The sequence below is a fragment of the Rosa chinensis genome, chromosome 3 (assembly GCF_002994745.2).
Source record: "Rosa chinensis cultivar Old Blush chromosome 3, RchiOBHm-V2, whole genome shotgun sequence".
NCBI lineage: Eukaryota > Viridiplantae > Streptophyta > Magnoliopsida > Rosales > Rosaceae > Rosa > Rosa chinensis.
In genome coordinates, this window is record NC_037090.1 from 25,224,810 (window position 1) to 25,247,868 (window position 23,059).

The window sequence follows — 23,059 nt, forward strand, 5'->3', positions numbered from 1 at the left end:
TTAAATAGGGAGTGGAAAGTTATGTACAGGAGTGAGTAGTTTTTCGTGGAATGATAGAAATGGGTAGTTTGATTATCTATTTCTCATTTTCAATTTTTTTTTTCCTGTTTATTTTGCAATTTGACTATATTACCCCTATCTGCTTTATGAGTTGTATAGTTTTTTTAATATTTCAGGGTCATTTTGGTACATTTTTTTTGTTTTGGCTAACAAAGCCTCTTCTCTTCATAATAGTGTGTGTGTGTATATATATATATTATTTTTTTGAACATTGTGATGCAATATAATTACAGGTGCCTGTGCAAAGATTTAGACAACGTTGAAAGCAGTATAACCATGACAAGAAACTTCAGCGCTTAATATGAGTTTATAACTCAACAGACCTATTATGCAGCAACCTAGCAACAGCTATAAATATAATTTGAGATAACAGGTATATGTTCCTAAAGGCCAAGACTGCAGTTTTCAGCATCAGCACGGTGTTCTTTACCTTAAGGTCATGTTAAGATCAATGCGAATAGCTCATGTTGTGTAATGGAGAAAAGTGCACAAAGGAAATTGGGACCGTAAAAACGCATTGATGTACGGAGAACTGATAAGCATTAAGCGATGATCGATCCGATATAAAAGCAAAACCTGCTTGAGGAGGAAAAGGAGAATGGGATCAATGGCAGTAATTGAGTACCATTCCCAGTATCCAGTTGAAGCATGATGGAACCAAACATAAACTTCAGGATTTAAGTAGGTAGCTAAACATTAGCTTCTCTCTGAGTTTTCCCAAGCATAACAATAGTTGGTAGAATTGATAAAGAAAATGTTAGAATCACCCAACAGTTGTTGGCTTCCTGAATTAGTCGAGATGGTGATGTTCTTGACAAACCAAGATCAATGACATAAATAACAAATTAAAATAACATGGACAACGAACTATGAAAGGGAGATATCTGAATGCACCGGAAATTGTCAACTGGAAGTTTTGAATTGATAATTTGATTCATGCTAATATTCAGTAACTCATGAAGGGAATTGGCCATAATCATAGCTCATCTTTTTTCTACCATTCAATCAACATTATGGTGTGTGAAAGTTATGTGCCTAGAATATCCGAGAAGAAAATTACAAGAAACTAGGAGTTCTCCCAGAGACTTCAAAGATCAGAAATTATTTGAGTATATAGAAAATTATTCCAAATGAACGTTGGCATAAGAAGTTCATGAGTTTATGTACAGTCGGAGCCAATAAACTAGCCTACTAGTAGTACAAGAGTACAACTGTGATTTGCCACACAATTAAAAACCCAATCCCCTTAAGTTAAGGAAGATCATAACATTGATAATGTAAAAACAAATAATTCAAGCAGATAGTTGATAATCACCTCATCAATGTCAAAGGACAAAGTTGTAGTAAAAGGTGAACACTTCCTAGAGTGTAAACAGTGAAGTAGTAATACAAGGGCACTTGAGCAGGGGAAAGGCTAATAAAACAAAGGCAAAGAGCACATACAACATAGTGCTGACCAGATGAAGAAGAGGCTTTCAGTTCAGTCTTCTCCTTCTTGGGGCACGGGAGTCTCCACTGTCCATGTCTGAAACCCTTGAAGCTTCATTTCTTCTTCTGGAAGATGAAGTTGAAAGGGAAACCATTGAATCGATTTCCACAGCTGTGTCCATTTGACTCTCTGAATTTATAACAGCTTGAATACTCGAGAAAGAGTCTCTGTCATCAACTGGTGGAGGCGGCTCTTGATTTCTAACTGCAGGTGTAATAGGATGGTTATGGAAATATGCCTCCACCAACCTTTCAGCAGAACTCAATGCAGATGACAGAGAAGAAAGTGTTGCTCTATGTGATTGTGTTCTTCGAAGTAGCATGGACTGAAGCCGGCGGTTATCTCCTGTATCAAGGCTAGTAATGTTGGCTTGCGTTAAATCTACAATTTCAGTTTGTGCCAACTGAATTTGCTCTCTGCGCAGTGCTCGAGATGTTAGAATCCTATTTAACAAGCCATTTGTTCTTTCAGCTGCAGTTTCCTGGGGAGTATCTTCTGTTGGCTGAACCAAATCCCGAGACAAATCAAATCTGCTTCCAAGGCGTCGAATCATCTCCTCCACGGGAAAAGTAAATGCACTCCTCTGAATAGTTTGCCTCAAGCTTTCATCCCGCGGTGCTTGAGGCCTAAGAGGGATCTTAAGATTTGAGTCGCCATCTGGCTCACGAACATTATTACAGATTCACCATCAATTCACATAAGTTGTAGGGTCCAGCAATTTCATTAAGCACATTATTTCACAAAACTCAAATACATAAGCACAGAAATTCCAGATTTCATTAGCATACAGTATCATTATCAAGCATATAAACATTCAGAAGATATATCTAAATTGAATTGGACATATGATGAAGAAGCAGACAATGGAAACACCAAGAAATACATTTATTCAAACTTTACCTTGCGTAGCATCGGCCCTCTTTGAAGTTTGAACACATGGCTCTTCACTGTCCATGTCTGAAACCCTTGAAGCTTCACTTCTTCTTCTGGAAGGTGAAGCTGAAAGGGAAACCATTGAATCGATTTCCACAGCTGTGTCCATTTGACTCTCTGAATTTATAACAGCTTGAATACTAGAGAAAGAGTCTCTATCATCAACTGGGGGAGGCGGTTCTTGATTTCTAACTGCAGGTGTAATAGGATGGTTATGGAAATATGCCTCCACCAACCTTTCAGCAGAACTCAACGCAGATGACAGAGAAGAAAGTGTTGCTATATGTGATTGTGTTCTTCGAAGTAGCATGGACTGAAGCCGGCGGTTTTCTCCTGTATCAAGGCTAGTAATGTTGTCTTGCGTTAAAACCACAATTTCAGGTTGTGCCAACTGATTTTGCTCTCTGCGCAGTGCTCGAGATGTCAGAATCCTATTTAACAAGCCATTTGTTCTTTCTGCTGCAGTTTCTCGGGGAGTATCTTCTGTTGGCTGAACCAAATCCCTCAACACATCGTTGCTTCTTTCCTCCGCAGCAACACTACCCTCCCCTGCTTGTAGTATACTCGAAGTACCAGAATCGACCATCAATTGATTCAACCCTGACCAAACATTATGCGCTCCAGGTTGCGGCCATCTCCGTCGAAACGGACTAATCCCAAAAACTTCCGGCATTTGGTGCATAGGCCGCTGGTCAATCCAATTCTCCAAATTCACAGGCTCAATCGACATGGTGGCAGAAGCCGGCTCGGGGCCAGAACCCAGATTCAGGTCAAGGTTCATTGCATCAGATGTCTCCTCACCCATCACTCACTAACCCAAAAGGCTTACTCGATAAGGAAAAAAACATTACACAAACCCAGATAAAAACCCCTAACTCCACCCCATAATTGACGAAACCGCCATCACAGATCCCAAACAATAACAGTACGAAATCTCACCTCCCGTGTTAATAGTTATGTCAATCACTCAATTGCATGAGAGGACCTGATTCGCATATATCTGCCCAAATCATAGACAAGCAAAAGTACACAAGTTCAAAGCTGCAACAGGCTGCAAACCAATCCTCAAAAAACAGAAACCCAAAAAACAAACAGAGAGAAAGAAAGAGAGAGAGAGACCCTGACGACAAAATCGCTATCTTTCACTTTGCTAGAGTAGCAGGAATCAGACTTTGCAACCAAAGAAACACAACCTTCTTCACAGTACTGCACGAGAGTGACAGAGAGTTAATGTCCGAAATCGGGTTTCTTTTGATCGTCGTGACTAGTTGACAAAAAAAACCAAACAACAATATACATAGAATAGTTGGGGATAGAAATCGACAATAATATTACCTTGCGTTCGGTGAAGGAAACAACAATTTTCCAGAATTAGCGTTTCGATGGTTTTTAGATTTTTGGGTGAATCTGTTGAAATTTTGGACAACTGCAGGCTGCGGATTACGGCTATAAAATCAATTATCGATGTTTTTGGGGCCGGAATCGATGATTTTGGGGAGAGAATCTGGAGGCTGAACAGCACTAACAGAGAAAAGAAAAGGAAAGCAAACTAAAGTTTCTTCATAGCCCTTTTTATTCATAAAGCCAAAAATGCAGTAAGTTAGACTAGCACACTTGGGACCATTGTGACATTGTCCTTACAATGATTCTATAAATTATTGAGGATCGAATATGAGAAATTATTGAAAAAGTGACTGGACTCCATCATGCCATGTTAGCACTAGAAATCAATTTAGCTCTATATATTTGTTTTGTTTTGTGGACATGCCAATGCAGCTAGCTTTAACATCCCAGCTGACATTTTGCCAAAATGAAAAACATCATAGCTGACATTTCTGATCTACCCATCTCTTTCTTGCCAAAATGGATTTGGTTTGGTCTTGGTACCAAAATCATTAAACATCAAATTGGGTCTTTTGATGTTTGGTTCCAACAATCAATAGCAACATGTACTACCGGGAGTGAAAAGAAAAGATTACTCACCATTTTAAGCTTCATCTGCTGGAATAATTGGAAGGCCAGGTGTGCTTTTATCTACCAGAAGAAACCCATCCACCCTCTCCACATAGTCAATTCCATCTCGGACCAGGTTTCGGAATTTGTTGAAGCTCGTTCCCAGTCTCCACCGGGCTTAACTCCGAAGCTTGTCGTAGAGCCCATTCAGCGTGTTTAGAAGCCCCCTCCATGGCCTCTTGTGAAGGTGAATTGTGATGCGGCTTGGTCTGCCCCCCACTCTGCTGGCTTGGGTGTGATCATTCGTGATAGTAGCAACTCTGTGCTGGGTGGGACTGCTACCCGAGCTGTATGTGCCTCGGTGCCTATTGCGGAAGCTGAAGCATTATTGTCAGGGGTGGAACTAGCTATATCCATGAACCTGAAAAGAGTGACTTTCGAATCAGACTCTAAAGAAATTATTTCTGATCTGAAGAATCTATCCGCAAGAAGGAACTGGCATACCTTTCCAATTCTATACCGGATTAGGAATCGCTGCTCCTTCTTCGATCAATTCAGCTGGGAATGGGTTCCCCGTGAAGCGAACCGTGCTGCTCACTTCGCAGCCTCGCTTGCCAATAGGACGGTGGGTCCGATGAGATGGGCGTCACAGCCACCACCATCCTTGATTCTGGTCTTGAGAAATGACGGGCTGCCTTGCCCACCCTCAGAGGAGCTGAGAAGCTAAGCAGTGGCCTCTGCTTCGTTTTTTTGTTTCTGGGTGCTATTTCCTATTTCTATTTCCGCTTTGGAGTTAGATGGAAATCACCTTGTCTATTTCTTTGTATCTGGGCCTTTAGCTGAGGTTATTTTGGGCTCGTCCCTTAATGAAAATCTTTCATTCCAAAAAAAATCTCTTGCTTGTATAGGATAAGTAGACACCGAACTTGGGAAATATCTGGATACTACTTGGATGCAAAAGATGGACTGTGGTTTGATATGGGCTGCTGTTTAGGTCTTGGCCTGGTTGAAGGAAACCCGGTGACTATGTCTTGGGCAGACTCGCAAGCTATGACGCACTGACACGGGTACGAGGTGCGGGATACAATACGATTTATATACGTTTTCTAAAATAATATACACACACACACAGTCTGGCTACGGTGCGGACGTTCGTACCTAAATTTCGATACGGATTTCCGGTTTTCACCCAGTTTCCGATCACATATTTTGATCTTAACCGTTCAGTTTTTAGGTCCTAAATTGCAGTTTTGGATGCCTTAACGATCACCAAATTGGCTGAAATTTTGTAGAGATGATCTATTCATTAAGACCTAAAAACTTAACGGTTAAGATCAAAATATGTTATCGGAAAGTGGGTAAAAATCATAAATCCGTACCTAAATTTCGTACGGACGTCTGAACCTGAGAAAAATCATATATATATATATATATATATATATATATATATATATATATACTAGTCTACAATCACATGTTCTGCATGTGTAAGAAAAATTTTAATTATAAAATAAAATAAAATTATAAGCAAAAGAAATAGATTCAGTGGGTAGTTATTGTAGAGAAAAAAGTGGGGGTTGTGGGATCATTTCTTTTCAATTTTCTTAATAAAATATATTTTATAATTGTCCTATTTACCCTTGTGATTTAATTCATTGTCAAAGTTTTTTAATCTTTCAGGGTTAAATTTATCAAAATTTTCAGTTTTGGCTAACAAAGTCTATTCTCTTAATAATAGTACTAGACTCCAAACACACCCTATGGGTATGGATAATTACGTGGGAAGTTACTCCACAAAATGCGGAGAAAATTGCTACACATATTTTGTTTTTTGTTAAAGGAAAAACATATTATGTGCCTTCGTCAAAGTAACTGACGAAGAGGGAATCAAGGAATCAGTGATTACCAATCAATTAGCATAAAAGATAGATCAATCAGTATTTAATATCATAATTGTAATCAATATTTCCGTTGTAATTTCTTCCCTATATAAAGTGACTATGAAATGAAATGAGTAGACCATTCCAATCTCCATTTACTTTTACACGTTATCAGCACGCTCAGAGCAAATAGCCAAGAAAGAAAAAAAAATCCAAACCCTAAAGAAGAAAAAGTTTTTCTTTTCTGCCGCTTTCAAAAAAAAAAAAAAATCTGCAGAAGCAGATCGAAAACCCCATCCTCCATCCTCCAAAATCCCGATTTCTCCTCCCCACCTCCTGCTCGCCCATCACTGCACCGATCCAAACCGGCCAGCAGCACTGACTCGACCACCGGATCGGCCCCAAACTCATCCCAGTCGCTCAGGCATCCCTAGACCGGCCTCACCTCCGCCTCTCCTGCCGAGCACCACAAGCCACCACCGGCCTCCACCGAATTACTAAGGGCACCCAGACGCCCCTGCGTCCACCCACCTGCAGTGCCCCCGCGCCAGCAGCACGATCGAACCTCCGATCCAGCCTCCGCACGCACAGCCCAGCCTCTGACGCTTGTAGCAGCGCCTCCGACCCGGCCCTGCATCAGCCCAGCCTCGGACTCGGCCCTGCATCAGCCCAGCCGCGTCCGGCCTCTCATCCCCGCAGCACAGCAGCGCCCGACCTTACCTCCTTGCAGCGCCCGGCCTTACCACCTTTCCTAATTCAGCTTTTATACTAGCGAACTAGTATCAGTTGGATTATGACAACAAAAGAATCACAACCTTCAATAAGTTAATAAGCCTACTGCAAGTGGCTGAGAGACAAAATAAGATTCTCTTGAATAACAATGCCAGGCCCACTGGGACAAAGAAAATTCCCGAGGCTAATTATGGAAAAATGAAAGGTGGAAATAACTCCAATGCAAGGGGGTTTAGACGTGCTGATCCCTACCCACGTGGCAACCATGCACCACGTGGAAAGGGACATGGGGATCGTGGAAACAAGATGCAAAAGGAAAGCGTTAACAATGAACCATGCTATAGGTGTGGATTCATTGGGCATTGGTACAAGAACTGCCAAGCAAACAACCGAGTAGTAGCCAATTACAAGAGGTATAGAGAGTCTAAAGAACAAAAGGCTCACTATATGGAAGAAGGAGGTCATGACCTAGACGTCAACCTTACAGTTGCAGACTCCAATGGCAAAGAGGAACTTGCTAAGTCAATGGATGCTCTCAATCTTGACTGATCTGCTTTATTCATTTTATTTTCCAAAAACAGTTGTGAAGGCATGATGCCTCATTTTTAATTAGACTATTGTTTAAGTCTTAAAGTTTATTTTCAATCATGGATTGATGAATAAGATTTCTGAACAAGACCTTGATTTGATTATCGTTGGCTTATTAATAAATTTTGAATTTTATTCTGAAGCACTGAATTTATTCAAATTTATTTACTATACACATATTTACATGGTTCAACATAGCACTATGAAGATGTAAAGCAATACATCTAGAGAAAAAAAATTATTAGAATGAAAATAATACCATTCTACGCAAATAGAAATACTCTAAAGAATATGAGTTATATTTTCTAAATACCTCCCATTTATTTATAGGAATGAATGGAGGAGAAATTGAGTGCTTAGATGATAGTGGGACTACCCACACAATATTAAGAAATAGGCAATTATTCATTGAACTAATAGCCTATAATTCCTCTGTGACTACGATGATTGGATTATCACAACTAGTAAAAGGGCGAGGAACTGCCAAATTTTTGCTGCCTAATGGCGCAACATTTCAAGTCACAGATGCTCTATATGCACCAAGAGCTAATCGAACCTTGTTAATGTTTCAAAGCAATTTGTGCCAACGGTTATCATGTAAAAACACACCGTGAGAATAGAACTGAATACCTTGATATTACACCTAATGACTGTGGAAGGAAACACATCTTAGAGAAACTTTTGAGTCAATTTAGTGGACTGTACCTCACTACGATTCGGATCATTGAATCCTATACTGTCACCAACAATGAAATGTGGGACACTGACTCATACAGGCTTTTTGCATGACCGCCTATGGCACCGAGGTTGTGACATGATGATCCGTATTTTTCAAGAACTCACACGGACATCCCTTCTTTCGAGTGAAAAATGGGAGAAAAATCCGCCACACTGCAAGGTGTCGGTTCTAGTATTGCTCAAATGCAGTCATTGACTTCTGAAGTACCAGAAGCACTACCTCCCTCCCATTATGCCTCATTGACTATTTCAAAGGCACATCACTCGTTTTGCAAAGCCTGCTCTTTAGCAAAAACAGGATCGAGACCTTCCTATGCTAAAGATACAAAACAAAACATTCCATTCTTACAAAGGATACAAAGAAATGTCTGTGGACCTATCCATCCAGAATGCGAACCATTCAAGTACTTTATGGTTCTGGTGGATGCTTCGACAATCTGGTCACATGTCGTTTTATTGTCCACAAGAAATGCTGCAACACTCCTAGCACAGATTATACGTTTAAGGGCTCACCACCCTGATCACCTTATCAAGTCTATAAGGCTTGATAACGCTAGAGTTTACATCAAAAGCATTTGATGATTATTGCATGTCTATCGAGATTGATGTAGAGCATCCTATACCCTATGTGCATACACAAAATGGTCTCACAGAAACCACCATCGAAAGGCTACAGATGGTGGCTAGGGCATTGGTTATGCGCCCCAACCTGCCTATATTTGCCTGGGGTTATGCAATATTGCACGCAGCTTTACTTATTCGTTTAAGACCCACAGCTAGCCAACCATTTTCTGCGTACCAGTTGGTAACTGGATATGAGCCTGACACCTCACACTTACGCATATTTGGTTGAGCAGTATATGTGCCTATTGCGCCCCCACAGCGCACCACAATGGGTCCTCAGAGACGATTAAGTATTTATGTTGGATACGAATCCCCAACAATTATCTGCTATTTGGAATCCTTGACAGGCGATCTCTCTACTGCTAGATTTGCGGATTGTCACTTTGATGAGACAGTCTTCCCGTCGTTAGGGGGAGATAGGAAAAAGGATTTTCCAAGGGAACGACAGGAATTGTCGTGGTTTGTCCCCACTCTGTCTCATTTTGATCCCCGCACTTCACAAAGTGAAAGTGAAGTGAAAAGAATAATCGATCTTCAGAACGTAGCAGATTCGATGCCTGATGCGTTTACTGATATCGTAAAAGTGACGAGATCATATATACCAGCTGCAAATGTGCCTGCAAGGTTAGAAGTCCCCAACAAGGGGCACGGTGCCGCAAATAGAGGCACTGCAACCGCACTTAGTGGAGGTGTGGTTGAGGCCGTGGCTCCCCAAGGAAGAGGGGAAGGTCACTTGGTTCGATTGACACTCACCCAAGGAAGAAGAGGGTGAGTAAGGCACAAACCAATCATCAATGTATAGAATCCCTCTCATGAGATTGTCTCTGATTATAGTTATGTCCATGAATCAATACTGGAGGACGCTCCGATGTTTGAAATGATTCCAGAGAACAAAGAAATCTCAAAGGATTACGAGAGTACGTATGAGTTGATAGAAAGATCTTCCATACACATTGATGATATATACTGTTGCTCAAGGAATCATAGAGCACGATGATATCGAACCACGCTCTGTTGAAAAATGTCAACAAAGAGCAGATTGGCCTAAATGGAAGGAATCAATCCAGGTAGAATTAGATTCTCTAACAAAGAGACAGGTATTTGGTCAGGTAGTGCTAACCCCACCAAGTGTAAAGCCTGTAGGACATAAATGAGTCTTTGTTAGAAAGCGTAATGAGAAGAATGAAGTCCTGAGGTGGCTCACCTTGTGGCGCAAGGTTTCTCACAACGCCCTGGAACTGACTACAAGGAGACATACTCTCCCGTAATGGACGTTATAACGTTCCACTACTTAGTTAGCTTAGTAATTTCCGAAGGACTGGAAATGCAGCTTATGGATATGGTTACTGCATATCTCTATGGGGATCTAGATTCAGAGATATATATGAAAAGTGCCTGATGGCCTTACATTACCCAAGTCAAGTGACTCTAAACCACAGAGTGCGTTTGCAATTAAGTTGAAACGCTCACTTTACGGATTGAAACAATCCAGACGGATGTGGTATACCCGTCTAAGTGACTACTTGATTGGGAAGGGATATAAGAATGATGAATTATGCCCCTGCGTATTCATAAAGAAAACAAGTTCCAGATTTGCAAATTGTAGTAGAATATGTCATAATTGGTACTCTTGATGAAATAAGAGAAACCGCGAGCTACTTGAAATCCGAATTTGAGATGAAGAATCTTGGGAAAACTCAATTCTAGCTAGGTCTTGAACTAGAACACCGAGTTTGTGGAATATTAATCCACCAGTCTGCATATGTCCAAAGGTCAGGCGATATAACATGGACAAAGCACATCCTGCTAGCACTCCCATGATCGGTCGAAGTTTGGATGCAAGGAAAGATCCATTTCGTCCAAAGGAAGATGACGAACAAGTGTTGGGAGCTGAAATTCCCTATCTAAGTGCAATAGGCGCATCATTGTACTTAGTCCAATTCACTCGACCAGACATTGCATTCTCAGTGAACTTGTTAGCTAGATTTAGCTCAGCGCCAACGCAGCGTCACTGGAATGGTATCAAGAACATTTTCGATACCTAAAAGGAACCATTGACTTGGGACTGTTCTTTCCCTATAGAGAGACAAGAGGGACCGCAGATGAAACTGCAATCCCTACAGGAAATGTTGATGGCGAAAACGTCACTCATTATACTAAAACGTCAAATGACGTTTTGAATTGTTTTGCTGATATTGGATATGTATCTGACCCACATATCGTTCCCAAACTGGTTATGTATTTACCAATGGGAACACGGCGATATCTTGGAGATCAACCAAGCAAACTTTTGTGGCTACCTCCTCGAACCACTCAGAGATCATTGTTCTACATGAGGCGGTTCTTGAGTGTGTATGGTTAAGAAATATCATTGCACATATTCGAGGGACTAGTGGTTTGAGTTATACCACTGAAGAGCCTACTTGCATTTACGAACACAATGCAGCTTGCATCGAACAGATGAAGCTAGGTTATATTAAGGGTGATAACACAAAACACATATCGCCAAAGTTGTCCTACAATCAGCAACAACAGACTCTCCTCAAGATTCAAATGAATCAAGTAAGGTCTGAGGAGAATGTGGTAGATTTGTTCACCAAATCATTGCCTAAGGACACTTTTGAGAAACATGTGAAAAGCATAGGAATGCGAAGACTTTCCAAGCTCCCTTGATTAATGTAAGTATCAGGGGGAGGTGTAGACGTCAGGGGGAGTCTAACACATATATGTCATTCTCAAATGTAGAAGGTGCGTTGTGCTCTTTTCTTTCGACCAAGTTTTATTTTTTGTCCCACAGGGTTTTTATTGTTACTTGGCAAGGTTTTTAGTGAGGCAACAACTTATGCACCATTTCGTCTTTGACTTGGCACAAGGGGGAGTGTTAAAGGAAAAACATATTATGTGCCTTCGTCAAAGTAACTGACGAAGAGGGAATCAAGGAATCAGTGATTACCAATCAATTAGCATAAAAGATAGATCAATCAGTATTTAATATCATAATTGTAATCAATATTTCCGTTGTAATTTCTTCCCTATATAAAGGGACTATGAAATGAAATGAGTAGACCATTCCAATCTCCATTTACTTTTACATTTTTGATTTTTTTTGTTAAACTTTTTTGTTTTTCTTTTATTTGTGAATTGACCATTTTGTCTTTCTCAAATATTTTAGTTCAAATGTTTTTTTAATATTTGAGGGATATTTTAGTAAATTTTTTCTGTTTTGGTTGACAAACTCTCTTCTCTTAATAATAATAATAATAATTATATATATATATATATAGACACACAGTTCCTATCCAGAGCGAGGTTAGGGTTTAGGGTCACTTTTCGGTCGCATATCTACATCTCGACCGTTCAGTTTTAGGTACTGATGTATAGATCATCTCTGCAAAATTTCAGCCAAATTGATGATCGTTAAGGCATTGATAACTGCCTTAAAGTTAGTACGGTTCAAGTTGGACATATTCAGTTCGTCCACTGGTTTAAGCGTGTTAGATACCTTAAAGATCATCAATTTCGCTAAAATTTTGCAGAGATGATCTATACATTAGTACCTAAAAACTGAACGGTCGAGATGTGGATATGCGACCGAAAAGTGACCCTAAACCCTAACCTCGCTCTGGATAAAATATATATATATATATAGCATTATGTGTCACCTTAACCTAACTATAGTTGGTGACTTGATAAAATGTAATCCTAGTTAGGGCATTTTTGTAACTGTAGTTATTTAACTAGGGTTACTTTTTGTAAACTAGAGTTAGTTCTCAATTGTATATATAGGATTCACTTTGTAAGAAGCGGATGATCGAGCCCTTCACCTAGATAGCTTTCTTTGTAGTTAGCCACTCTTTCCTCTCTTTGTCCAAACTTTGTAAGAAATTTCTTGCAACATCAATAAAAATATCCCTTTGCGTAATTGGTATCAGAGCTAGCTTACCAAGTAAGCAGATTACTCTGTCTGATTACCTTGTTGACTTCTTCATTTGGAACCATAGTTAACTTCATTTGATATGGTTGGAAGAATTTTTCTCTTTCTGTCCATCTGATAGAACTTACAATGGTGAAGGTTAAGTATTTGGAGAGTCTTAGCTTTTTGCTACGTGACAAACCATTGTTTTAATAAGGACTAAATATTGTTTAGTCCCTGAGGTTTTGATCAAAAAACACTTCAGTCCCTGGCCTCTGAATTTCACAAGTTTAGTCCTCGTACTTCGAAATTTAGGACCAATGGGTCCACTCCGTCGAATCTCTCGGTTAAGTAGGTGACCTGGCACACACGTGGACGCCAACTAAGAGCTAAGTAAGTCGGATGGATGGCAAATTCTCCATTATGCCCCTGTCGTTTTTTGCGATCGATTAGGACCCGATCCCTAACCCATTCTCGGAAAACAGCCCTAATTATCAAAGTCATCGATCAAGCTCTCTCATCTCCTAATCCCGCCTAACCCACAAAATTGAAAACCCCAAAGTAAGAAAAAGGAAAAATCTCCTGAATCGGGGGACTGAACCTCAATCCCAGGCGTTTTGAAGCAGTAGAAGAAGCTGGATATAGAGGTGGGGACATGGCTAGAGACGACGGTGATGTTTGGGTTCCGAGAGTTGAAGACAGCGAGCAAGTGGACATCCCTGAATATAGTGAGTTTTCTTTCCATTTTGAACAACATGATGACTAATTGAAGTAATTGACGAACTATTTGGATGGTTTCCAGTTTTAGGGTTTTGAAAAAAAATTGGGGGTTTCTTTTGGGGTGGTATGTCGGTTGTTTTTTGGTAGTTTCTGTGTTGTTTCTGACATTTTTGTAAAGGGTTTTGTGTTGGAATGGAAGTTTCGAGTTCAAGGGTTTGAAAATCGAAATTGGGTTTTATGGATTTCTAAGTTTTTGAGTTTAGGGATTTCCACACTATTTTGGGTTTGTGGTATTTGTGAACATGATTACTTCAGGTTCAGTGTGTTGTGTATTTAAGTGCTTCAAATTTGTGAAGTGTTTGTTGAGAAGGTTGGGTTTAGCTTTTAATATTGTTGGAGTTGTGGGTGAGTTTTCTGCTTTTGCTTTTAATATAGTACTGAAAGCGCTGAAAGTGGTCCATTAGAGGCAGTAAAGAAATTTTTTTTTGTCTTTGTCTCCCATGTGTGAAGAATGGCATTTCTGGTCCTAAACAATGTTTCAAAGTGGGTATGTTTGTGTTTTACCTCTTTATGGAGGCATTCACTTTGCACATTTGTGTTTTGGTTCTTGCATGTACAGTGGCTAGGGTTTAATTTGCAAGTTCATTTCTGTTTTCTTGCTTTGGGAGTCAGCACTAATGTTGTTGTAATCCTTATGCAGCTCACCCCGATTATTTCACCATAAAAGTGTACCATGGAGGCTGCATACAGAAGGAGTGTTATGTTGGAGGGAAGTTTGACTACTACGATAATGTAGATAAAGATCGGATGTCATTGGTGGAGGTAGATAACATGGTGAGGCAACTTAACCCAGCTTATAGACAGCAAAGAATCGACTATTGGTATAGGGTAGGCGATTAGCATGATACACTTATGAAGCTGGATACATATGAGGATGTGGTTGTCATGTGCAGTTCAGTACCGGCATGGAGACTTATCATACTGTACTTGGACCATGTGGAGCTTCATGAAGTATTCAGGGATTCAGATGATGATGTATTCATGTATGAAGATTTCTTCTTTAGTCAAGGTGGTAAGAGTGGTGTTGTTTTAGAAGAGCTTCCTGACACGCCAAGAAAGAAGAGTGGTGTTGTTATAAAAGAGCTACCGGATGAGCCCAGACCATATTCAAGCAAAGGAGTTGTGATTAGAGAGGTTGAAAACCGTGTACCAACTCAAGCAAGCCAAGCTGGAGGTTTGGATCCAAAAGATAAGGGAAAACAGATGCTTATAGAGTACCATTCCAGTGGGAAAAAACCTTCAAAAGGTGACCAGCAAGCATCAAGTGGTTGGGGCCAGTCAAGTATAGGACAAGGGAGTAGTGGTATTGGTTCAACAAGTGGTGTGCAAGAATCAGGTGTGGTGTAAGGGACAAGTGGTATAGATGATGAGGATTTTGGTCTACATGATATAGATGTGTTTTGGTCTAGATGATGATGAGGATGTTAGATTTACACAAGGGGGCAATGAGGAGGCAAATTCAAGTAAGGATGAGGATTATGATCCTCAATTTGATGATGAGGATTATGACCACTATGGAACTGAGGATGAAGATTGGTTGGAAGAAGCAGAGATGGAGGCAGCTTCAAAAGCCAATACTTCAAGGGTCGGATCAAAGGGTCATCAGTCAACAGTGGAAGAGGATTTAGGGCACTTTTCTGATGATGAGGATATGTTTAGGGAGGTTGGTTCAGATGATGAACAACTGCAATATGCCATTAATTCTGATGGAGAGTTAGAGGATGTGGGGATTGAATTCAACCCTCTAACTGATATGAAAAAACCAAAGTTTTGCTTGGGAATGAAGTTTGCAGATGTAAAGGTATTGAGGGATGCCTTAAGAGAGATGGCAATTCAGGGAGGATGGGAATATGTCTATATCAAGAATGATAAGACCAAGTTAAGGGTGGTGTGCAAGGAGGATAACTACCCTTTTTTTTTGTTTGCCTCAAAAATGCAACATGAAAGCACTCTTCAGATGAAGGAGTATGTATCAACTCACAAGTGTACAAGAAAGTTCAACAATAGCATGGTTCGGATGAGATACCTAACTGCAAAGTTCAAGGACCAGATTGCTCTTAACCAAGAGTTAACACCACGTTTATTAATTCTGATTTGTTTCTAACCACTTATTTATGGTTCTGATCTGTTTTTTAACTATTAGTTCTATTTGGTATTTGCAGATTCTCTAGCTAAGATCATGTCAGCTACCATTAGAGCTAGAGTTTCAAGGTCCCAGAATTATAGAGCTAAAAGAGCTGCCATGTTGGAGGTTGAGGGATCCATTAGAGAGCAGTATGCTAGGCTGAGGGATTATGGGATGGAGCTGCATAGGGTTGATCCAGCAACAACAATAGACATAAAATGTGACTTCAACAACCGAGAGAAGCTACCCATATTCAAAAGAATGTATATTTGCCTGGGAGCTTTAAAGGAGGGGTTCAAGGCTGGATGTAGAGCAGTTATTGGACTTGATGGAGCACATCTTAAAAGTTGCTTTGGGGGTCAGCTTCTAACGGCTGTCGGAATTGATGCCAACAATACTTCTTGGGTTGTGGCATATGCAATGGTGGAGCTGGAAACCAAGGATAGCTGGACTTGGTTTCTTGAATTGTTGGTGAAGGACCTGAGTATTGAGAATGAAGGTGTAGACTGGACTTTTATTAGTGATAAATAGAAGGGGTTGAAACCTGCATTTGAGGATGTTGTCCCATCTGCAGAAATCAAATTCTGTGCAAGACATTTATGGACAAACTTCACCAAGCTGTTTCCTGGAAAGGTTATGAAGGATCAGATGTGGAAAGCAGCAAAGTCAACAACTTTGCCTTACTTTATAAAGGAAATGGAGGAGATGAAGTCCCTTGATGTTGATGCTTATAATTGGTTGACAGGTACTTAGTCTCCACTTAAGTTTTTGTTTATAATGTTTAATAGACTGTTTGTGATTTTTAGTTAAGGATTTTGTTTGTTATTTGCAACACCCGAGAGGCCACCCAAACATTGGTCCAGAGCTTACTTCAGACCAGGCAACAATTGTGATGTCCTCATTAACAACATGTGTGAGAGCTTTAATGGCCTTGTTGTACATGTAAGGGGTAAGCCACCTATCACAATGTTTGAAGAGATACAGATGAAGTTAATGAGGAGGGTTCAAAGGAGGAAAGACAAGATGGCAGCTTATGAAGGAACTATCTGTCCAAAGGCCAGAAAGGTTATAGAGAAGAATAAGATCAAGGCTGCTGAAGACTGCATTTCAACATTCAATGGTGCGGACCAAGCAGAAGTGGAGAACATTAAGGGTTCCAAGAATGTTGTTGACCTTGCTGCAAGGACATGCAGTTGCAGGTAAGGCTGCACACGGATTGGGTTGGATCGGTTTTGACTCCAAACCATCTCTATGCCAAAGTGAGCGGTTTAGGCATTTTGGAAAACCGGTCAAAAAAAAGCTCAATCCGACCCAATTAAAGATGGTTTGGTTTGGTCGGTTAGGCGGTTTTCAATATTATAACATGCTCCTTTCAAAAAAAAAATATTAACATGCTATTTATGAAAAAAATTCATAGTAAAAATTCAATCTCAAGAATTGAAATTGCGTTAAATTATCTAAATTTAAAATTCAATAATTAAAATTCAAAACATATAGTCCAAACTAAAACCTAAATTTGATTTAAAGTGATTCACTTATTTAACGACTTAGCCATCAATACTAGCTTAGTATGATAGTAGGGTTTAGGTCAAAGAATGAGAGATTGAGAGATCAGAGATATGATATGAAAGGATCAAAAAAATTGTAGCAATTATATACTAAGGTTTTAGGCCTTTGAGCCTTGAATTCAATATAATAGTATATCATTTGAGAATAAAGTTATAACTGGAGATTTAAAACTTACTTAGAACAAACCAGACAAATGAATATATATTTATTATGTGTATATATAAAAAAAAAAATTTCTCTTATGTTTCAAATATACCGGTTGGTTCGGGTTCCGCGGTTTAAGTACAAAAGAAACTAAATAAACCCAGTTCATAAATGGTTTGGTTCGGTATTGAACCAATTTTCAATTTTTTAAATTAAAAAACCTTAACCAAACCATATTTATCGGTCGGTTTTGGCCGGTTTAGCCGGTTTGTACCATGTTTTGCACACCCTTAGTTGCAGGAGGTGAGATTTGACTGGAATCCCATGTAAGGATGAAATTTCTGCCATCTTTGGAAAGAGGGAGGATGTAGATGCATATGTGGCTGATTGCTACCTCAAGAGTACATATATGAGTATCTACTCCAACGTGATAATGCCTGTTAATAGCATGGATATGTGGTCAAGAAGTGAAGAACCAAGCATCTTACCTCCTCAATATTCAAGGCAATCGGGTAGGCCAAAGACTAAGAGAATCAAGGATGCTTCTGAAAAGGTTCAAGATGGTGCTGGGAAACTTGGAAGGGTGCAAAGGTCACTCAAGTGTAGCAACTGCAACCAAGTAGGACATAATCTCAAAACTTGTCCAAGGCATTTGCCTCCAAAGGAGAGGAAGACTTCTGTTGTTTCTAGGAAGAGGAAGGCAAATAATGAAGTTGGTCAAGGTTCTCCAAATCAGGTATACAACTTTTCGTTGCACTTTCTTTGTAGTTTCAATTGTAAAGTTTAAAAGTTAATTGTGTGATAAAAAGCTATTTCATATGGTTAATGTTTGCTGCAGTCCAAGAGAGGTAAAAAGGGTCCTATGACTGCCAATGAGTTGAGGGAGAAAGTGAAGGAAAGAACTCAGTATCAAAATGTTGCATGCCATTTTTACTATCTACTGCACTTAAAAGTCTCATTCTCAAGTTAAATTGAATCTATTTTTTTCTTGTGTGTCTAGAAAAAGTGGGCTGCAATGAAGGCAGCAAGCTTGGCAGCAAACAGATCTGCCCCAACAAGAGGGAGGCCTAGACAAGCCACATCTGCCCCAACCAAGGTTCTAAAAAACGCTAGGCGCTAGTCGGGCAGTGACCCAAGGACTAGCGCCTAGGGGTCTAGGCGGTTTTTTTTTTTTTTTTTTTTAAAAAAAAAAAATTAATTTAATGACATATAATAATATAAATGACAATATTTAAAGTCTAAAAATTAATTATAAATATAAAAATAGTCAAAATATAGAATAAATTAGGGTTTATGACCGCCTAGCCCGCCTAGTCCCCGCCTAGTAGCCCAGCGCCTAAGGGAAACGCCTAGGCCAAAATCGGAGCGGTTCCTTGCCACCTAGCGCCTAGGTGCCGCCTAGGCCGTTTTTTAGAACATTGGCCCCAACTACCTCAAGACCTGTTCAAGCTACCTCAACCAGTACAAGTTCAAGGCATCCACAAGCTCCTAGGGCATCAACCAAGCAAGTTGCAACACCAACAAGATCATCTCAAAGGATAAGAGAAAATTCAGGTAAAGAAAACGGAAAATAGGTCTGCAGATTGATGAAGTGTTAGGCTGCCAAGCAAATGAAATTAAACATACTTTTTTTGTGCAACCTTGTGCTGTGCCACTTGGTTGCTAGTTCTAATCTTTTGATAAGATGATTAGAGCTAAAGTATATGCATAATAGAACAGTTCTTGAGGATGTAATGCTCTAGTTTTTGTAAACTAGAGGTTCTTCATTGGCTTGTTGCAGATTTTATGGATTAATATGAATGAATTGGCAGATTATGGTATTTTCCATACTTTGGTGATTTTTTTCTGTAAGGATTTTTCTTGTGGTATTGTGGCATACTATCAGTTTATATTGGAATTGGCAGATTTTTGCAAAATTTGGAGGAGGTAATTTTAGGGGAATATATGAATGATTTGAAGGGAATTTAAGCTGCAGATGGGGGATGATGAAGCAAGGGTCAATTTGGACAATTTACTAGTGACATGGCATGCCAGCAGCTGAGTTGGCATGGAAGGAAACGCCATGTCAGCCACTTAACGGCAGCTTTTAAAGGACGGTTAATGGAAAGGACCTATTGGTCCTAAATTTCGAAGTACGAGGACTAAACTTGTGAAATTTAGAGGCCAGGGACTGAAGTGTTTTTTGATCAAAACCTCAAGGACTAAACAGTATTTAGTCCTTTTAATAAAATGAGGAAATTTTTTTATGGGATATTGACAATTTACACAATTTGAGCCTAAAAATTGCTCACTTGCTCCACTAAGAGTTTTTTACTCCCATTTACCCAATTTAACATTTATTGACAGTTTTGCCCTCATTTTAATTAATAAACTACACTCTTCTCATACTCTCTCTCTCTCTCCTCCCCCCCTCACCGATTTCTTCTCTCACCAGAGACCGAATCTGGCAATGCCGTCGCCCTCTGTCACTGAGTGGTGGCGCACTGTTTCACTCTGTACGAACCAGATCGGCGCCAACGTCTGCGGGCTTCGTCGCTCTCGTAATTGGATTTGGACGATGCGTTGGGGTTGTAGATGGAAAGGAAGGAGAGAGTCCGGAGATGGCAGTGAAGAGATAGGATTCGGGTAGGGCCTGGACCGAGCAGAGGTCCTGGACGGCGAGGCGGGAGTTGTTGGCGTCGAACCAGAGGACGGGGACTTATGGTGGAGGTTGAGGAGGGCGATGCAGCCCTGATAATCGCCAGCGACGAGGAGGAGGATGTGGCAATTGGAAGGATTGGTAGAGAGGAAGTCCTGACCCGGGGGGGGGGGGGGGGGGGGTGGAAGGTTTCATGGTTTGCTCCAATTTGGTGCCCAGAGCATTTTCTGGGTGGCCAAATTTTTTTTTTTTTGGTAAACTGTGAGCTCCGGGAATGGGAAAGGAAAAAAAAAAGTGAACATGCAGAATTGAACATATAAATTGATCAATTGCGCCTGTAGTGTATTCATTTGGTTTTAGGAGTTTATGCAATTTATTGGAGGGCAATACTATGATTATTGGAGGGTAATAATATGATTATTGGGGGCAATAATATGATTATTAGGAGGTAATAGTATGATTATTGGGAGGCAATAAAAAGAGTATTGGGGGCAATAATATGTTTATTGGGGGGAAATAATATCATTATTGGGTATTACTAGGAGGCAATAAAATCGGACGCCGGAATCCGGTCACCGATTGCCGGATTCCCGTCACCGGAGTCCGACAAGGTCTCCAATGACTTCTCTCTCTAAGTGACAAAGAAGGAGAGACAAAATTGTCGTAAAAATAAATAAAAAGTAATAAAAAAATACTTAATTGGATATTAGAGCAAAAAAAAAAAAAAAAATATATATATATATATATATATATATAATAGGGTAATTATCACAAATGGTACCTGAACTTCAATTTTGATCACAACCAGTACTTGAACTTTTCGATTTTATTTCAAATGGTACCTATCACAAACTTCAGTAATGTTCCGTTAAAAACTGACATGTGCCAAACATGTGACTCATTTTTCAAGGATAAATTTGTAAAATTACTCTCTCTTTTTTTTTTTTTTTTTTTTTGTAATATCACTTATTTTCACTTATATTGTGGCAATATGGCTATAAAAAATGAGACTATCAAAAGGAAAAACTTTCAACTTCAATTAAAAATATATATAAATGACAGGAAAAAAAAATTACGAAAGTTTTGATAAGCTTTTGGTTTTAAATATTTTATAGTTTGTCAAAAAAAAAATGTTTTATAGTTTTATTTGAAATGTTTTGTCTGTATCTATAAAACAATTAATTTTTGTTGAGATATTGTTTTTAAATTTTATTTTCATAAGAGGGTAGAGATACATTTTTTATTTTATTTTTAATTGAACTTCTATTTTTATGAACATATTAATTGATCAAAATATCTAGTAAACAAAATTATTTTAATGGGTATTTTAGTCAAACTACTCTTGAATATAGGTCATGTGTTTTGCACATGTTAGTTTTTAACGGAACATTAACGGAAGTTAGTGATAGATACCACTTGAAATGAAGTCGAAAAGTTCAGGTACTAGTTGTGATCAAAGTTGAAGTTCATATACCATCGATAAGATAAAAGATAAGTTCAGGTACCATTTATGATAATAACCCTATAAAATATTGTGTAAGTGGACAATCACTTAGAGTGTTTAGATAAGTGAGGTTAATTAACCCCAAAATTGGGTAAATGATCATTTTTCCTTTTTTTATTTCATCATTATTTAAACTTTGGGAAATAATTTGATTAACTATTCCCCATTCAATGGCTGAGAGATTTCAGTCATCATGGTTTGTGATGAAACTGAGCTTTGGGATGCCATAATCTCCAACATTCAGGGATTCTGAATATTCCATAAACAGGTCTTGGATTACCTGTTCTTGATTATGGATTTTACAATAGATATCTGAAAAAATGTGACCAGGGAAATGGCTTTTTGCTTTTTCAAAAAGATAAATCCTTTTAATTTGTTCGAATATTGGATCGATAATGTCGTCCAACAATTCTGATAACTGGAGAAAACTAGTTATTTTCTCTAATGTAAAATCTTCGCAACAATGGAATCCACAAAATTTCATTCTTAGCACAACACAAATATAAAGTGTCATAAAGGTTTCATGCCAAACCAGCGTGGTGACCAAGAAATAACCGAACTCACCAAGAAAGCTATAATCTTTGGTATTATGTATTTAACACCATTTAACCATATTGCTACTCTTTTAGCTTATGTTCAATTTGTATATCTTTTTCTTTTATACCTGTGACATTAATGGTGTGTGTGTGTAGTTGTTTATTGTTATTTAAGTAAGTTCAAGCAAATCATGAATAAAGACAGATTCTATCATATGATGATATGAGTTGTTTGACCCATCACCAAATAAAAGACTAAGCGCCTTTATTGCTCTGAGTGCGGTGCCGTGAAGATAGTTCCACAAACTGTGTATATCATCCTCTTTGTAGCCTTTAATCCTTTAATCCATAGATGAATATCAGCTGCTGGAGTGGTCATTTTTTCATTGACGAAGACGCCGAAGAGAGAAATCGGAGAATACGCGAAGAAGCCAAGCAGAAAGACGCCAAGAGAGAACTCAGAGAGAAGTACGGCTGTGATGTTTTTTAGGTTTTAATTGATAACAAATTATCAAAAATACTCCCAAAACGTATCCAAAAACATGTCATCGCGTATCCAAGACGTATCAACATAGTCAACAGCACTACATAGTCAACGATACACCAGGAGGGTCTCAGATACACACCCAACGCGTATCCAACCCGTATCAATATCGGATACGGGTACTATACACCATAGTAGGATTTCTGAAGTATCCATGCTTCATAGCTCCCAAGTAGTGTCATCTGTAGGCAACCCAGACCACTTGATTAACCATTGCGTGATGTTCTTTTTCTTCAAGCGAACCACTTGCATATCGAGAACAGCTTCTGGGTACCAAGTGATAATACCAATTTGATCAATTGGAGGAAG

At 39.3% G+C, this 23,059-nt stretch overlaps 2 protein-coding genes across 5 annotated transcripts; one reads left to right on the forward strand and one right to left on the reverse strand.

Moving 5' to 3' along the window:
• Positions 1–1,181: 1,181 nt before the first annotated feature.
• On the reverse strand, positions 1,182–5,223 carry LOC112192669. Of its 4 annotated transcripts, XM_040516437.1 has the most exons (7): positions 4,940–5,223; positions 4,466–4,856; positions 3,818–4,003; positions 3,602–3,688; positions 3,422–3,482; positions 2,450–3,293; positions 1,182–2,206 (listed from the first exon to the last, which is right to left on the reverse strand). In XM_040516437.1, exons 6-7 carry the CDS (start codon positions 3,285–3,287, stop codon positions 1,536–1,538), a joined length of 1,509 nt encoding a protein of 502 aa, XP_040372371.1. In that variant the 5' UTR covers positions 3,288–3,293; positions 3,422–3,482; positions 3,602–3,688; positions 3,818–4,003; positions 4,466–4,856; positions 4,940–5,223; the 3' UTR covers positions 1,182–1,535. The 4 variants fall into 4 exon arrangements, with proteins under 4 accessions (XP_040372371.1, XP_024188272.1, XP_040372372.1 ...); XM_024332504.2 differs by having other exon boundaries at positions 2,450–3,482; positions 3,818–3,915; XM_040516438.1 differs by lacking the exons at positions 3,602–3,688; positions 3,818–4,003.
• A 9,860-nt stretch (positions 5,224–15,083) lies between these two features.
• LOC112194351 lies at positions 15,084–17,018 on the forward strand. The gene is made up of 4 exons (XM_040517012.1): positions 15,084–15,768; positions 15,853–16,299; positions 16,390–16,560; positions 16,648–17,018. The coding sequence occupies exons 1-4, from the start codon at positions 15,084–15,086 to the stop codon at positions 17,016–17,018; spliced, it is 1,674 nt and encodes a 557-aa protein (XP_040372946.1).
• The last annotated feature ends 6,041 nt before the right edge of the window (positions 17,019–23,059 follow it).

Coding starts and splice junctions, on each gene's coding strand:
- LOC112192669 (XM_040516438.1), bottom strand. CDS start 3,287: ATGGGTGAGGAGACATCTGATGCAATGAACCTTGACCTGAATCTGGGT. Junction 2,207..2,449: donor GAGGGCCGATGCTACGCAAG/GTAAAGTTTGAA, acceptor TTCGTGAGCCAG/ATGGCGACTCAAATCTTAAG.
- LOC112194351 (XM_040517012.1), top strand. CDS start 15,084: ATGTGTTTTGGTCTAGATGATGATGAGGATGTTAGATTTACACAAGGG. Junction 16,300..16,389: donor ATTGTTGGTGAAGGACCTGA/GTATTGAGAATG, acceptor TCCCATCTGCAG/AAATCAAATTCTGTGCAAGA. Junction 16,561..16,647: donor TGCTTATAATTGGTTGACAG/GTACTTAGTCTC, acceptor TGTTATTTGCAA/CACCCGAGAGGCCACCCAAA.